The sequence below is a fragment of the Clupea harengus genome, chromosome 19, assembly GCF_900700415.2.
Source record: "Clupea harengus chromosome 19, Ch_v2.0.2, whole genome shotgun sequence".
In the NCBI taxonomy this organism is placed as follows: Eukaryota; Metazoa; Chordata; class Actinopteri; order Clupeiformes; family Clupeidae; genus Clupea; species Clupea harengus.
In genome coordinates this window covers 20613742-20631033 of record NC_045170.1, presented here as the reverse complement: position 1 = coordinate 20631033, position 17292 = coordinate 20613742, and the positions used below count along the sequence as shown (strand labels likewise).

Genomic DNA, 17292 nt, shown 5'->3' with positions numbered 1-17292 from the left:
CCGACCCATTTCCTAGTTCTGTTTGTGCAGTCCTTACTGCTGGCTCCAGTCTGCTCCTATCCTGTTTTGTGGCTGCTCCAAACCAGAGGTGTAGCACTGGCTGAACCAGACCACACTTCCTCAGTTACGGCAGAAACTACATCTACCACTACTGGGCCTTGTGGGGGATGGAGTTGATGTTGGTCTTCCACTTCAGGTCTTGGGAAAGGGTAGTTCCCAGAAAGTTGAAGGTCTCCACAGTTGACAAAGGGCTGTTGGATATTGTAAGGGGCTGAGGGGTGTTCCCACACTTCAGTCTCGAGTGCGTTAAGCTCCAAGTTGTTTCGACTGCACCGGCGCACCAGCCGTTAAACCTCCGCTGATATATATATATGCAGACTCGTCACCATCTTGGATCGAGTACGACGACCGTAGTGTCGTCTGCAAACTTCAGGAGCTTAACAGCTTGGTCCTCGGGTGTAGTAGGGGGGTGCATCACTAACTCTCCTCCACCCTAATTTCATTTCACACCCTCTTTCCCTAATGCCGCGTTGCCTTAAATTCTGGCTTCCCGGCCGACGTGTTAGAGTGTCTCCCGGCCCTCGTGATTAGATTAGAGTAAAAGCGTCTCTCTGCGCGCCGACAGGGCCAGGTGGCTGGGGAGATTGCTGCATCTATTATATCTGTTAGTCCCTGTTACTTTATACTGTGGGTTCTCCAGTCACATTTGTCTGGCCAGTGTGTCTGTGAGTCAATCTGAGGGAATGCTTTGGCCTTAGAGTGCACTTAAATGTGAATTGGTGCTGTGTGTGTGTGTGTGTGTGTGTGTGTTTGTGTGTGTGTGTGTGTGTGTGTGTGTCTGCACTCAATATGCGTGTGAGTGCTGGTGTTCATTTGTGTGGGTTTTGTTGATGGATTTCACCATGGGAATATCAAGAGAGAGTTCCATCTGTTTGAAATGTTTCTGTTTGTTTTTATTGAACTCTGAGCTGACATTTATTTCTTTGTTTGTGTATCTGTGTGTGTGTGTGTATCTGTGTGTGTGTGTGTGTGTGTGTGTGTTTGTGTGTGTGTGTGTGTGTGTTCCTGTGTGTGTGCACTCCCCTACAGAAAGGCGGTGGGTACCACCTGGACCTGCTGATCGTAGCGGTGATGCTGGCCGTGTGCTCGATAATGGGGTTGCCGTGGTTTGTGGCGGCGACGGTGCTCTCCATCTCGCACGTGAACAGCCTGAAGGTGGAGTCCGGCTGCTCGGCCCCCGGGGAGCAGCCCAAGTTCCTGGGCATCCGCGAGCAGAGGGTCACCGGCTTCCTGATCTTCACCCTCATGGGCTGCTCTGTCTTCATGACCTCGGCACTCAAGGTCTCTCTCTCACACACACACACGCACACACACAAAAACACAGCAGTATACTTACAACATTTCTTTCTCAAAATATCCTAAACTCCACTAACATCTATTATGTCTTGTTCCATCTTCTGTCCGCCTTAGACAAGTAGACTTATAAAGCACATGACGTTTATTTCAAGTTCAGATATTAAAGTAACACTATGGAGTTTCTGGAACCGCCAGGTAGGGGGCTACTTTCTGCTGGACTATTCAGTAACTTATTTTCTGTCTTGTTTTGTCTTGTGTTGCACTTGCTTGATGTTTGACTGTGTTAGGAAAGATGTTGACTCGCTAGTTTGTCATAAACAAAGTAAGCGAATTTCAACCAGTTTCGCTAAGTTTAGCCGCTAGCAAGACATCTCGTTAGTGATGTTAGCAAGCTTGTTATAATACGCTTGGACATTGATTCTAGTAATAAGTGCTCTGGCGTCGGCTTCTTTGTTATGTTATTGTGATAGCTATGTTGGCTAGCTTGCCAACAACTTTCCTAACACAGTCAAGCAAGTGCAACACAAGACAAAGCAAGACAGCAAATAAGTTACTGAATAGTCCAGCAGAAAGTAGCCCCCTACCTGGCGGCTCCAGAAACTCCGTAGTGTTACTTTAAATAAGTTAGGGTGACCATATTTGAGTTTGTGAAAAAGAGGACACTTCGTCGCGGGGGAGGGGGCATGGTAGTGAATAGCATACAGATGACCCCACCCCCTCCCCCTGCGACGAAATTTTGACATCTTGTCCACATGCAGATGTCATGTGCTGTTGTAAACAATGCAACTAGTGGAAGCGGCAAGGTGCTCAGTGTTGCCAGATTGGAAATGGCGAAGTATCGTACCAAATGCTCAAAATGATCGTCTCTGGAGGATAATTATCATGCATCTGGCAACACAGAGAGGGCGGTCGACCAATGACAGTTCTCTCTACAGTCAGAGCTCGGGCAAGAAGGTGGAACGTAAGGGAGATACCCTTTCCAAAACTTGTAAGGGCGTAAAAACTAGTTTGTGAAAGACCCAGAAAACACAAAAATCCGATTTTACAATCCCTGCCGGACGCATTTTTTAGGTCTCAAAAAGAGGACATGTCCGGGTAAAAGAGGACGTCTGTTCACCCTAAAATAAGTACAATCAAAGTTAGCTCAAATAAAGGCTTCCATAGGGTTGTCTATAGTTTATGGTAGAGTGTGTGTTCCATGTTGTTATGCAGTATCGTGCTGTTGTTATATTTATGGCATTCATGGTGCTCTGTTTTGTGTGTAGTTCATCCCGATGCCAGTCCTGTATGGAGTCTTTCTGTACATGGGAGCCTCCTCTTTGAAAGGTATTCAGGTGAGTCATCGCCCACCACATTCAGTCCTTAGAGGCCCAAATCAACTCAACAGCTTTTACTCCACATTCACCATGTACACCTGTAAAAGGTTGTGTATTTACAAGCATGTGTGTGAGTACATTTATGCATTGTGTGTGCATGTGTGTGTGTGTGTGTGTGTGTGTTTGTGTGTGTGTGTTCTTCAGTTCTTCGACCGGATCTTGCTGTTTGGGATGCCATCGAAGCACCAGCCGGACCTGATTTACCTACGCTACGTCCCGCTGTGGAAGGTGCACATGTTCACTTTAGTGCAGCTCACCTGCCTGGGGCTGCTCTGGGTCATCAAGACCTCCACCGCCGCCGTCGTCTTCCCCATGATGGTGAGTCGACCAGTCAGTCAGTCAGTCAGTCAGGACACCACTGTCTTCCACTGCGGCTTCTCTCTCCAATTCTTCGTCACAAACTTCGACTTTAATTGCAATCTTTATTAACCTAATTCATATTTGAACTATTTCAACTGCTTGCTGGACATTAAGTAGTTTGTCAGGTTTATAAATGTACATTTTGGTGTTACTTGTGTGTAGAAAGTTGACTGTGTGTGCATCCCCCGAGATGTGATTGATTGATTAGCCTATTCGACACATACTGGGGGGCTATATTATCATCTCCGATTGTTCCGTTATTATACATATTTTTGTTATATTAAGAAGGGAAGATTATGATTTTCAGTTTGTGGCTTTAATAAGTTGCCAAACAGAAGGCCCAGGCTTCATTACCATCCATCTCCATTACAACATAAGCAACGGATAGTACACAATCGTATGACGAAATTCAAAAGTAGGCTAATGTAAATAAAATAACAATATAATAAAAGAAGATTATTACATTATAGCCTACAGCAATTGCCTCAGTGTTCCAGGCAAACCAGATCGCCCCCAAGATGTTTGATGTTTGCCTACATACTTCCGCTTATGAAGAGGACATCAGTTGAGTTGAGTGTGTTCACACCTGTAGTTACAGCTGTCCACTTATGGTCGGATCACCAAAGACGCATTTCACTACCAGGTGTGAACGGGGTCTCTCTCTCTCTTGCCTGTAAAGCACTGAGTGCAGTGATGCTGTGGTACTCAGTGGTGCTGAGATGAGGCTCTCTTCTCTGGTGTTGATGATAAATCCAGCTGATTCCTGCTGATCATTTGTGCATTTAATTGGATACTTGTTTTTTGTGTGCGTGTACAAATATCCATTTGCATTTACTTGTATGTACTATGTACTACGTATGTAATGGTAGGTGAGAACTGAAGATTTAACGTCCATTGTAATATATTAATTGGTAAAATCCAATCCACTCACTCACACACACACACACACACACACACACACACACACACACACACACACACACACACACACACACACACACACACACACACACATCTCACTACTCATCACAATAATCCCATCCCTTCTCGATTTGCCTCTCCTCCTCTGCAGGTGCTGGCGTTGGTCTTCATCCGGAAGCTTCTAGACTTCTTCTTCACCAATCGGGAGCTGAGCTGGTTGGATGACCTAATCCCCGAGAGCAAGAAGAAGAAGGAGGACGACAAGAAGAAGCAGGAACTGGTGAGGAGCCACTTCAGAATGATTTCACTGGAATGTCTAGACAGCATACAGACATGCAGTGTTTAGCCATATTAAAGGTCCCCACTCCCCCAAAAGTGAATTCAAGATGGAGTATGGCAAGCTACAAAGCGAAAATGCTTACTGTGCTTGGTCTGTTTTGGTCACATGACTTCCCCTTCCTGTGCCCCACCCCACAGGAGGCCCAGAGGAGGCTGGCGGAGGAGGCCGGGAGCTCGGCGTACGGCGGGGGCAACCTGCTGAAGATCCCGGTCCACACACACACCGGCAGGTTAGCAGAGCCAAGCAGAGCGCAGTAGTGTGGCACAATAGCTCTCTGGATATGTTTAGCCTTCTCTTTATGTATAGCTTTCTACTGGGAACAGAAGTATAGGTATTTATGCTTCTATACTTATGCTAATTTTGCTCATAGATCATGTAAGCACATGAGCATAGTAAGCATAGAATGCTTGGCCACCTGTAGTAAACAAATTACAGGTCTTAATATTTCATAAGTCCGATGTAGAAATATATGTATTAATATTAATGTCACTTTGGAGTCATGAAAGCTCTTACAGCTGAAGGACTGGTGTCCCCACCGTGTGTCCACTAAGCCCAAACTTGTCTGTCCTGGACAGAGCCTACCGAATAGTGGCATGTCCCTCCCTCGAGGACCAAGAGGACAAAGGGGTTGGTTCTCCAGAGTGTCTGGATGACTTGTGGTTAAGCTTCTGTAGCGCAGCTTAATCCTGCATGGCCGCATGGCCACATGCCCCACAGTCACCTAACTGACCTAACAACATGGCGCTTTTGTTTCGCACCAGAGAACGACAAAAGGCAAAAGGGCTGTTGGCTTTCTACAGAGACAAGCTAATTAGCGCATAGCAGCAGCATAACGAGTGTGTGTGTGTGTGTGTCTCTGTGTGATAATGTTTCCCCGTGCCATAAACAGAATTGACAGGGACGGTTGAAATTATATTAGTTGACACAAATGATGTTATTTTAAGTGAGTTACTTTACACTAAGTTCTGAACAGTATGGGTTCTGTGTGTGAGGCTTAAGGTAATATGTGTGGATACATCATTTGTTCTGCTGGTGTGTTTTACCGGTGTGTTCTGATCTACTCTCTGAGATCACTGGAATGTCTAACTGTGGTGTTGTGGCACTATAGTACAGTATGTCCATTCATCTGTATTTATGACGCAGCCAATTTGTGCTTATCTGATTTGGTGTGTGTCTGTGTCATGTGTGTCTGTGTCATGTTTTTGTCTGTATTGTGTGTGTGTGTGTGTGTGTGTCATAATTGCGTCTGTGTCATGTGTGTGTCTGTGTTGTGTGTGTGTGTCTGTGTGTGTCTGTGTGTCATAATTGTGTCTGTGTCATGTGTCTCTGTCATGTGTGTCTGTGTCATGTGTGTGCGTCTGTGTTGTGTGTGTCTGTGTGTCTCTGTTTCATGTGTGTGTTTCTGTGTCATGTGTGTGTCTCACCTCTGCTTCTGCTCCTGTTGTGGTACGCTTTTGTGTGTGTGTTTTGTTTGTTTGATTCTGTGTGTGTGTGTGTGTGTCCTGCATGCAGCACTGATCTGTCGGCTGTTAATATCACTGATGAAATGAACAAAAGCGCGGCGTGGAAAGCAGTCGATCACACAAACACCATGAGGAAGAGTGAAAGGTAGCTTCTCCCTGATCAGGAATCACACGCCCACTCACACAAACTCACACACACACACACACACACACACACACACACACACACACACACACACACACAAGCATACAAACAAGCACACAAGCACACACACTGTACATGTTCATGCATTTTTCACATATACCCTGCCCCTTTCACACACACACACACACACACACACACACACACACACACGCACACACACAGACACAGACACAGACACACACACACACACACACACACACACACACACACACACACACACACACACACAATCACAATGTCATACTCACACATTTAAGTGTGAGTTAAGGATAGACTCTCTTATTTACACACACATACACGCACACATACATGCAACCACACACACACACACACACACACACACACACACACACACACACACAAGCATACAAACAAGCACACAAACACACACACTGTACATGTTCATGCATTTTTCACATACACCCTGCCCCTTTCACACACACACACACACACACCCACACACACACACTTAACTCCATCTCTTTAAACCCTGTGGACGTGTCATGAACACTGAGGGTGGAGTGTGAGCCACCGGCTGAGATCAGAGTTGCCAGGTGTGATGTGTGTGATGTCTCTATCAGCCCCACACAGAGAAGAGAGGACATACAGGGGGTTACTGCATAACTCAATCTCACTCTGGAAATAGCTGTGAATAGTCAATCTACTGGCGATTATTGTGCCTAAATACTCAGGATAAGTACTCATAAGTTCAACAGTTGAGGACATGATCAGTATGTAGAAGCATCGCACTGTTGGAGAGATCAGAAAGGGTTCGTTTGCTGCTACTAATGGGCAGTTTCACAAATTTGCCGCAACCTTGTCTGTTACATCACAGCATCTGATTCCAACTGACCCTAACAGCTCACAGCTCTTGCACACGTTAATCACCATGCTTCTGTCTCTCTCACACACACACACACACACCTGCTCAGCCAGTGTTGTAACACCCCCTCCCCTCTCTTTGTCTCTCTCTGCCTCCCCCAGCCAAGAGAAGGTGGCTTGTGTTAGGATGAACGTGGAGCCTGAGCAGGGGGGTCAACAGGTCAATACGGAGACCATTCTGTGAGGGGAACAAGACCACCCCCGCCCCCTGTACCCCCCACCTGTTCCTCTTCCCATGAAGCCTGAGCCTCCAACCTATACCCCCCCCCACCCACCCACTCACCCTCCCTCGTATCATGGGCCACTGCTGCAGAGCCACACTGGGCAGAGGTAGTGCCCTCTCGCTGCCCAACTACAGCAAAGACTGGGCGCCATGGAGCATCCGACAAGGACACAGGCACCAAGTTAGCACCACACACAAACACACACACACACACACACACACACACACACACACACACACACCCCCCATGATGCCAAAACCACAGGAGCCATGGCAGTTGGCTTCCACAGATGCTTGAGTTTACCTTTGGGAAAATAAACATCTAATTATATATTTTATAATAACATTATTAGCAGGAGTAACAATTCTGCGTCAAAGAACAAAATTGGTCACATTATCATTCAATACACGGGAAGGTATAAGAGAAAGTGTTTTTTTCTCTCTCTCCAGTCTCTGGTTTGTAAAAGATTGGTGCAATTGCAGTTGGTAAAAAATATGCTAGACAACTTTTCACGTTTAAAAAAAATGAAACAGTCTCTCATAAGTGGACAAGACCAGAGCTTTCCCCTGTAGTATTTTCTTTCACTAAACTACTGAAAGATGAATTGGTGACCAGTTCTGTGTGCTGCTATTGACCTTTCGTGGTGTGTGTGATCCCTACCCGTAAACCCATTATAGTCAATGTCTGTAAGAGGGGGAAAACGTGGCATCTTTATAAAGTGAATGTCATTCATATTTATATATTTAAAGAGAAATAATGTCATTGAATGTTTACAGAAGTTTGTCACGTAAAGCAATAGAATTGTTCTGAATGGATTTGATTTAAATGTTTTCTTTTTTCCCGAGCAAACGCTCTGCCAGTGCTCGCTGTGAAAACACGAGCGCAGAGCTTCGCACCTCTCCTCCTTCTCTCCAGTAGTCTTGTGCGTGCTTGTCGGTCGTAACATCAAATGTAACATGTAATCTTAACGTGAGTCCTACACTTAGAAAACCCAAAGTTCTTCGGTGGATTACCCTGTAAACCAAACCCGTTGTGATCCCATCACCATCTCAGCGTACGCTGTGTACATTTAAACATGATTGTATGTGTGTCAGTGTTATTCCACGCACTGTTGCTGTTTGTCCCTGTGGCTACATCAGTCGCCCCAAGTCCACATCCTGTTTCACTGTGTCTATCTTACTAGTCTGCTAGATCTACTAGAGTGGACTAGTGGACGATGAGAAGGCTAATATATCTGTCGGTTGCTGTGCCTTGTGGAAGCGGGCCTGTTGGTACTGGTTGGTATATATACATATTTGTGAAATGAATGAAGCTGTGTGCTGAAATGAAAGAGGAAGTAACTATAGAATTTAAAGAGAGCGAGAGAGAGAGCATGCTTGAGGAAGATATTTCACATTGCATCGGTCAACCAGTCCACAGAGTAACGTCTTTATAAAGACATGCACTCAATTTATGACATTTCTGGTCAAGATAAACTATAATAAAATGGGCATATGTATAATATATGCTGTACTTTTTCTACTGTGTTTTACAGTATAAACATATTCGTGTGCGAGACACAACTAAGAGGTTACGGTCACTCCAAACGAGCATTAGTGAATGTGCATCACATGAACACGAAATTCAATACCACTCATCAAACATGGCATCTGTTTTCAAATATTTTGCTAAGTCATGTTCCTCTTTTCATGTTCTTCAGTTTCTCGCAAACATGGGGTTATTTTATAATTATATTTGGTGTCCCAAGACTTGATGGTCACACTGGTCATTTTGAAGAATGTGTTTTTTGAAATCTTTCTGCTGTTCGACGTGTAATTTTTGAGATGGTGTTCCTCTATGTATCACAGTCACTATACTGAGTGTGGAAGTATATCCTGTTGTGTAATCTGTATCATCTAAGTATCTGTTTCTTATTGCAGTGGACTTCAAGTGTCATAATAGGTCTCCATGGAAATGCTAGGGTGTTTCTGAAGACCACGTATGACAACCTCACGACTGCAGTCAGTCAAGCACACAGCCAGGCGGGAGTGAAAGTCTCCCACCAGTATATTTGTTCGAAATATATAGTAAAAATATTTTTTTTGTAAAACTGTTTATGAAAAGCAATAAAATAACTATATGTGTAATGTTACTTTATTACTGAGGGGGAAAAAAAAAAGATTTAAAATCGTTTAAACCAAAACTGTGTGTTGGTGAAATAGTACAGGAGTCAGAGTCACAGAGAGAGATTCAATTTGTTTATGTGAGTTCAAGAGAGAAGGTTATTTTCCTTATGTAAGTTGACATTGCATTAGTACACATTAGAGTCTAAGGGCTCCTACATTAGACTCTAATTAATGACTGTAATTATCTGGTTGGTTTGGGGACTTGGAGCACTTTGTAGGCTTTGTTTTCAAACGCGGTTTTGAAGTGAGGATGGGAGTTGGCAGACAGCAGCAAGACGCAGAGTGGAATCTTGCCCCTGTTCTCTTTGTCCTCAGCGTCCCAGATCTCTGGCAAACTGCAGCCCACCCTGTGTTCCGCACACACACACACACACACACACACACACACACACAGAGATATCCGCACACAAGGTAGCAGTATTAAAATAAATGAAATGGTCAGGAGGCAGATAAAAAGATGAGACTCTTTTTCATGTATCTCTCATTTTTCTCATCTCCCAATGTCTCATTACAACACATTTGTAGTGTGTGTGACAGAGAGAGAGAGAGAGAGAGAGAAACATGGCATGAACCAGACAGTGGCAGTCATCTGATGTTACCTGGCTCGCGGGTAGCACCAGGTGTTCTCCAGGATGAAGTAGTCGACCCTCAGATCCTGCAGCCTCTTCACGGCCTCCATGACCGGTTTACGGCTGTACATGCTGTACACCATCTTGGTCCGCTCCCTGCAGGATTATCAATGTGGATAAGCCACTGAAATTCACTAGTACACACACAAAGGCTGTAATTGTTGCATTTACCTCGTCGCACACACACACACACACACTGTGTGTAGTATCTGGGGACCCTAATCACCCTAATCATGTATCGCATACACAACAAAAGTAGCATTTCAGAACTACCTAGCAAGCCCAGTGCTACCCTTCATTTTGATCTGGGCTACATTTAGGTCTGCAATCTGCAGTTTCTGTGAAACATCCCACAACAAGGTAAAGAGACACATGTCGGACACTGCTGTCCTCTAGGGGAGGGGATAGCTACTGTATACGGCACCTCTGGCCTGGGTCCTCATCGTGGGGGTGGTTAACGATTGGCCTCCTGGTGGACAGCAACACACTCGCCATGGTTGGGGCAGTGCCGCCAAACACCGCATCTGAGGATACAGAGAGGACATGACGAGCTTCAACCTCAACAATGCTCACCTTGTTTTAGCAGACTGGTTCCCCAGCACCCCAAACACATCAAGTGATATTCTGTTGTTGTATTCAGTTATACTATCACCACACCCTCTGAAGTACATGGATGAAAAGATGCAGTTACAGAAAGTGTTTTTTTTTTAGGTAGATTTTCCAACACCTATTCATTTTCAACATTTCACCTCAAGTAGGGGTTTTCAATCCTGTTTCTGGAAACCAGCCCAACCTATACATGTTCTGAGCACACCTGATTGAAATCAGATCCATTCAAATGTTCTTGATCAGCATAACCTGGTTTGCTCAGCCAGCAGAGGACCAGTACCACTGATGGGTCAGCAAGACGAACATCGAGGGGCAGGAGCAGGATTGAGAACAACTGACCTATGGTGATGATGACCATACTTCTGCTCTGTCATGACTTTGATCTGAGCTGCTATGGAGTCACACACACGCACCTGTTGGGGTATTGGTGTTGATCCACTGCAGCATCTCCTCCTGCGCCAGACTCCTGAAGTCCCCCCCCATCTCCCTCTGCTTCTGGATGTTGGCCATGCCCTGCATGGCCATGAGGGACATCACCCCGAAGGTGACCATGTTGTGCTTGTTGCAGTCTCCCAGCCAGCTGAAGAGCTGAGGGGAGCAGAGAGAGAAGCATGGAACGCTGAAAACACTGGGTGTTTATGTCATGTACAGCAGTATGGGTCCTGAGAGAATAAGAGTGTGTGTGTGTGTGTGTGTGTGTCTGCACGCCTACCTGCCCTTACTGGTCATGAGCAGAGGAGTGAGGTCGTGAGTGTGAGTGTGTCTCTCACCAATCATGAGCAGAGGAGTGAGGTCATGATGCACCTGTGAGTGTGTGTGTGTGTGTGTCTCTCACCGGACGTGAGCTGAGGAGTGACGCCATGATGCACATCTGTGGGGCCAGGAACAGTTTGAGCTTCATCACCATGAAAGCCAGCACAGCTAACGCCAGGAGCTGCAGACCATTAAACATCACCTGCACGCCACACAGTAACACAGCACAATATTACTTCACCTGCATGACACAAACCAAACTCACACGGCACAATATTATTTCAATGTGGCTTCATGAAAGCAGTGGTAAAGGCCGGCATTATTATTTAAAAGAGGTAACAAAGGTCACTCAGGAGAGCTCTCACCTCCCCATTACTCAAATCCGGAACCCTACAGGTAGAAGAGCAGGAACAACAAAGTAAATAAGCAAGATGCGGGTAAAGACATCTCACCTGTAAACATCAGCCCCAGAACTGGCCAGTTAACCTCAACAGCACTGCTGATGCCGATATGTTCCAGTGAACATCTACTAAACTTTGAAAGCATTTCATTGTTCTATACTTGTACAAAACTGTTGCACATCTTCATCTGTTTGAAGATTGTGTGTGACACAACCTTGCTACTACTGTTAGTAAGACAACTTCCAAGACATATTTCATGAGCGAACAAATAGAAACACACTACAGAACATCCTAGTGAAACTCTTACTTACTGTTCAGCGTCACCACCTGCCTTCTCTCCCTCGACTTGAGGCTGCTGCAGATAGTTCATCACCTTATGAGAAGCCTGTGGGAGAGCAGTCAGTCACAAACCAGTTCCACACATACAGGTGCAATATGGGTGGAGTGGGTCACTGTCTCTCACCTTAATCCCAATCATGCTCACGATGATCAGGTTCAGAGGAAGGAGAAGTGTCTTGATGTACCCCACGACGGCCTGAATGTTCAAAGTGGGAGAATATATGAGGCGGGGAAGTAGACAACTTTGAACACAGCTGCCGTCTCATAACACGGTGGCAAATGTTTGACATGTAATCGAAAGGATGCTTTCAAGGCAAGACTAGACAAGTGTATGAAGTGGATTTCAGTAAGTTTGTTTATAAAGCACATTTTATCCTACAAGGCCATGTACAGTGCCACACAAAACTATTTTGAAGAATGTCATACAGACATTAGAAAAAAAGACATCCTTAGATAATCCTTAGGTAACATCCTTATGTACAGTCATAGCAAACTAGACTCACCTGCCTTGGTATTATGTAATCACAAATCATGCCCACTTCAGCACAACAAAACCTTGGTAAATCATGTTGACTCATGGAATCTAACCTCTATCTCCATGTAGTCATATTCCTCCACGCAAGAGTACATCATTGAGAGAAAGTCCTTACTGGAGCTGAACTTGGACCTGATCACATCGCTAATATGAACCTTGGGGGAGAGGATTGAAACACAGTGCATTGCCTATACACTACTGTTGCAATGAGCCACACTCTCAAGTTTCACCTTGCTGGTTTAGAGAGCTAGCGGACAAAAAAAACTAAACAAAACCGTTGTTTCATTATTTTTAAAACTCACTAGGTACAGTTACACAACTTTTCATAAGTTGTGTAATTCACTCCCCTATTAGAAACACTTCACCTAAATAAGTCCATTTACACAGATATCACAACCTTCTTTTGAATGACATAAATTTGAAAATTTTCATTCATGGGGCTACTTGTAAATATTACTCAGGGGTCATGAAATAAAGCACTTACCTCACTGGTACCAAGGATGGCAGACAAAGTCCACTTGAGAAGGACAGTCAGGACAATACAGAGAAATATCTGCAGCAACTTCAGGGCCCAAGAGCGAGAGACAGTGGTTAATAGCTACTGCTCCAGTTCAAGTTAAACAAAAGAGATGGTTTATTCATTTATAAGTGTCCCTTATAGTATCTCTTACGGCTCTTTGGCCTCCATGCGGGTAATCCTTAAATAAGATGTCTCTGAAGTTGACAATCGTCTGAAACGAAAAAACCAAAATATTCCCTTTAATGTGAGAACAGATCATCACAAATTAATGACACAATTCTAACAATGAATTTCATTTGTAAAGCCCTTTTCCTGCCAAACAAAATCAGTGCTACAAGTAAAAAAAGATTCTTCTTTACAATATAATAATAGACTAAATAATAAATAAATGAAAAGCTGCAAATGAGGACTGCACCATTGAGATATCAGAAGGGTCCTGAGGTCACTCACCCAGCATGCTAGGAGTGCTGAGGCATACAGGGATGACGGGGATGTGTTTCCAAACAGCAGGACAAAGCACACTGAAGAGGCCACCTAGGGGACATAATGAAGGACACAGACTGATGAGTCTGCCTAGGGGACATACTGAATGACAGACTGTTGAGGCTGCCTAAGAGACACAATGAAGGACACAGACTGATGAGATGACTACAGAGCTTAAGAAAGAGAGTTATGTAGAAAAGGACATAGAATAAGACATTCCCTTTGTCGACAACACAGAGAACTATTCTAGAAAGTTTTGTTGCGTCCCCCCCCCCCACACAAAATTGTCTCCCTTTGTCCTGTTGGACGCAAACTCGCAGAGCAAAATCACCCACCATGTGGACGGAGAGCAGTGATTTCAGCAGTGAAGGGGTGATGTAGCCCATGACAAAACAAGCATAGAGGCAGGCAACCTGTGAGGAGGACAAGAGAAAAGGCCTCAAACTCTCTAAGTGATAAAAAAAAAAAAAGTCCTGGAAATGTAATGAATGGCATATGAATATGCAGATACCATCCCAAGTTCTGGTGCTCAATAACACTCAATAAGGTCTTGCCTGAGTTAGGAGAATGCACTGTGATGTCGGCCACGGGAGCATGAACAGAATGTTGCAGGCACAGAGGGCCGCCAGAACCTTTCGTCCGGGGTTCTGGTTCCTAGAGAACACGAGTGTGGATAGCGGAAAAGGGAGGGGGGGTATTTAAAGCCGTCAGCTCCAGCAGGCTGAGACTCTGAAGTGGCTACAAGAGGCAGTGGTTCTGCTGCTGTGTGCTGTCTATACCTGATGATGTAGGTCAGTATGAGCATCTGCATGACAAAGAAAGGGTAGGAGAAGCTCTCGCGCAGAGGAGGCGTCCACATGACCCGAGTGCTCTGTGACATACACACACACACACACACACACACACACACACACACACACACACACACACACACACACACACACACACACACACACACACACACACACACACAGAGGGACAAACACTCAAGCACCAGGAGAAGCTGTGTATATGTGTGTGTGTGTTTGTGTGCAAGACTGTGTATGTGTCCGTATCCCGTCTCAATCACCCCTACATCTACTGTGCATCTACAGGTTTTTAAACAGGAGGAAATCAAACATGATTTCACCCCCGCTCCTTTTTTACTCACTTCAGCGTGGTTAAAGAAGAAACAAAGAACTGTGATGAGACCTCCAAAACGAGAGCAACTGGAAACAGATAAGAAAGAAAGCAAGTAAGTAGGCTATCACAATAGGTCATCAAGCACTGACAAAGAACATGAAAATACAAGCATTCATTACCAGCCTTTATACTAGCCTCTTAGTACTAAAAGCGTCAAGCCATTTGCCATTCACAAATACTGTGTAACTATGACTATAGTCTTTTTTTTTTTATCCTCAACACCTTTGTATTTATTACTTGCCTTAGATACGTCCCATACAGGAACAGAAGACTCATCATAAGGCCATTAAGCACAAACACACAGGTGACATAGAAATAAGCTGGGTCTCCAAGGCCTGTAGACATATAACACAAAGCATGCAGTGATTGCCTCTGAAAATCTGTATCTGTAATGTTATACTGACTGGTAAATACTGACTAGTTCCCTGTTTAGTAAAAATGAAAAGCTTTTGTACTTCGAACTTGTAACCCTACCCAACACTGGGTGGGCCGTATGCAACACATGTCAAAACACAGTACACTGTTACTATGACAGATCATTGAAGGTGTTCACTGAAACAAACAGCTTCTGTCGCCCACATATACCTTCACAGCCTTCCACTGGAGTTATATCCCTGACTCTGTGGATGTCATAGCAGGTCTTGCTGGCCAGCCCAAAAAATTCCATGAAACCCGTGTATGTTCTGTGTAGGTTGCCAATGACTATCTACCAACATAAACAATCAGCCATATCAAATATAGGATGAATAATGTTTAGTGAAAGGAAACAATTAATTTATTTCAAATTACACCTGGAGAACATACAATTGAACATGTGTTTATAACTAGTTTCATACCTCAGGGTAGAGATTAAACCTCTTCAGGGCGTTGATGACTTCTGGAGACTCTGATAGATTATCATTTACAAAAAAACGCAACCCAGAGGTAATGGAGGGTGCCTCGATGTAATTCTTGTAGTAAGAATAATAGAAACCCTGCAACACAAGTGAGAATCGATACATCGAGAGCATGCAACTGAATTATGAAAGAAAAACACGTCACTTAAATTATTTTGTATGAATGGAAATATCACAGCCAACTTTTTACCATTTCTGTTCGAAAAGCCATTTCCTTCTCCAGGGTAGACAGGTGTGAGAAATGTCTGTCATTCTCAAACAGACCATCAAGATAACGCCTGAAAAGAGCAAGAGTGAATCAATTATAGATTGGGTAACTGGGTCAAGCACAAAAGAGAAAGCACTTCACCGACTCAGGATGACACCTTGGCACACTCTAACACTGTCGTTGTAAGGGAATTATTTATAATGAGAATGTAATCAACTCAGTAAGTATGAAAAGGCTAACTGGCTGTATTTAATATATATATTAAATACAGCCAGTTAGCCTTTTCATACTTACTGAGTTGATTATATATTAAATATTATATATATATATAAACAAACCCTCAAGGAAACGATGTTTATTTAGTATAGCCTACTGAGAGAAACAGGCTTCACTTACCAGTGTGCAATACCAGCTAACAGTGCTGTGACAAAACAAGGGAAAGAAATGCTCAAGTCACAAGCTTATCCTTTGCATGAAAGCAAATATCAAGGTTAGCTATTTAAACCTACTCACATTATATTGATTGTTTGTTTGTGTGGTTGTTTTATCAATAGCCAAATCCATACATCACAACTCATTCATGCTAATACAAGTTGTAGTGACGTTTTAGCGATCCATAACTATCTATAGGTTAAGTTGCTGACTATCTACCTAGATAGCTAGCTAGTGTTACCTATTGTCATTCAAACTTACCAATTAGCAAAGTAAGTCCCAGGTTCAGAAAGGCACGAAGCGAAATACCTAGATTCTCTTGCAGGAATGAAGACGTGTCGTTTAAAAAAATATTTAGGCAAAATTTTGAGGGCATTGACAATTTGTTAACCCTTGGACAGGATCCTTCACCGCCACTATTGTCTGTCTGTCGCAACTTTACCCCCATATCGTAACACTTTCCTACAGCTCCTAAGGATGGACGTGATTTGTACCTACAAACTCCTTGATGCTAGAGAGGAAGTAATGCCGAGAAGCAAAAGCAAACCTCAGTTAAATTAGCCTAGCTTCAGCTAAGGCCAAACAGCATTAGGTATGAAAAATGCTTGTTGGTAACCATAGCAACCTCAGCCGTTAAGACCACAGATGGAGGCAAGGATATCACACTCCATAAATATATATTTTTTAATCAGCTGTGTTATAAAATATTCTTGTACATCAAATTTAAACCCCAATTCATTTTTTTATTATATTATAATTAAGACCTTTGTCAGGTTTTTAATGGCACACACGACACACTGGAAGACACACGTGCATGGAGGCGACACAGGATACACACACACACACGCAGGTAGGCCTGAGGTCGCGCGGTGAATTTATTTTCTGCTTTTTACCATCCTGGACCGTCCTTCCTCCAGGACCCCCCAGGAGCAGTGGGCAGCTTGTAGCGCCCGGGGACCAAGTGAAGTGAACTGTCCATCTTTGGTCAGGGATGGACATGTGTTCTGTTATTT

General features: G+C 44.0%; 2 protein-coding genes across 7 annotated transcripts in view; one reads left to right on the top strand and one right to left on the bottom strand.

The window, feature by feature from the left end:
• The window catches only part of LOC105903637 (sodium bicarbonate cotransporter 3-like), a 65415-nt gene extending 56162 nt beyond the window's left edge, over window positions 1-9253 (top strand). For 4 of the 6 annotated variants that reach the window (XM_031585647.1, XM_031585645.1, XM_031585651.1 and 1 more), the window contains 7 exons: window positions 1090-1341; window positions 2622-2690; window positions 2877-3050; window positions 4165-4293; window positions 4491-4582; window positions 5866-5961; window positions 7006-9253. In XM_031585647.1, the coding sequence (XP_031441507.1) occupies window positions 1090-1341; window positions 2622-2690; window positions 2877-3050; window positions 4165-4293; window positions 4491-4582; window positions 5866-5961; window positions 7006-7087 (894 nt within the window). In that variant the 3' untranslated portion in view covers window positions 7088-9253. Of the gene's footprint in view, window positions 1-1089; window positions 1342-2621; window positions 2691-2876; window positions 3051-4164; window positions 4294-4490; window positions 4583-4928; window positions 4981-5865; window positions 5962-7005 lie in introns of all 6 variants that reach the window. The other 2 variants (XM_031585649.2, XM_031585648.2) reach the window with 2 other exon arrangements.
• LOC116224909 (probable C-mannosyltransferase DPY19L1) lies at window positions 9034-16992 on the bottom strand. The gene is made up of 22 exons (XM_042710704.1): window positions 16541-16992; window positions 16244-16268; window positions 15830-15917; window positions 15580-15717; window positions 15329-15449; window positions 14985-15078; window positions 14712-14769; window positions 14341-14432; window positions 14116-14215; window positions 13897-13974; window positions 13529-13612; window positions 13230-13289; window positions 13043-13120; window positions 12612-12713; window positions 12148-12219; window positions 11996-12069; window positions 11649-11673; window positions 11366-11485; window positions 10944-11118; window positions 10346-10445; window positions 9892-10017; window positions 9034-9639 (listed from the first exon to the last, which is right to left on the bottom strand). The coding sequence occupies exons 1-22, from the start codon at window positions 16725-16727 to the stop codon at window positions 9474-9476; spliced, it is 2163 nt and encodes a 720-aa protein (XP_042566638.1). The 5' UTR covers window positions 16728-16992; the 3' UTR covers window positions 9034-9473.
• Between the last annotated feature and the right edge of the window lie 300 nt (window positions 16993-17292).

Excerpts from the sequence above, each read along its gene's own strand:
- LOC116224909 (XM_042710704.1), bottom strand. The coding sequence starts at position 16,727 with ATGGGGGTAAAGTTGCGACAGACAGACAATAGTGGCGGTGAAGGATCC. Across the intron at positions 16,269-16,540 it reads GGGACTTACTTTGCTAATTG|CACTGTTAGCTGGTATTGCA; the intron begins GTAAGTTTGAAT and ends GTTTTGTCACAG. Across the intron at positions 11,674-11,995 it reads GCAGGTGGTGACGCTGAACA|GGTTCCGGATTTGAGTAATG; the intron begins GTAAGTAAGAGT and ends TTCTACCTGTAG.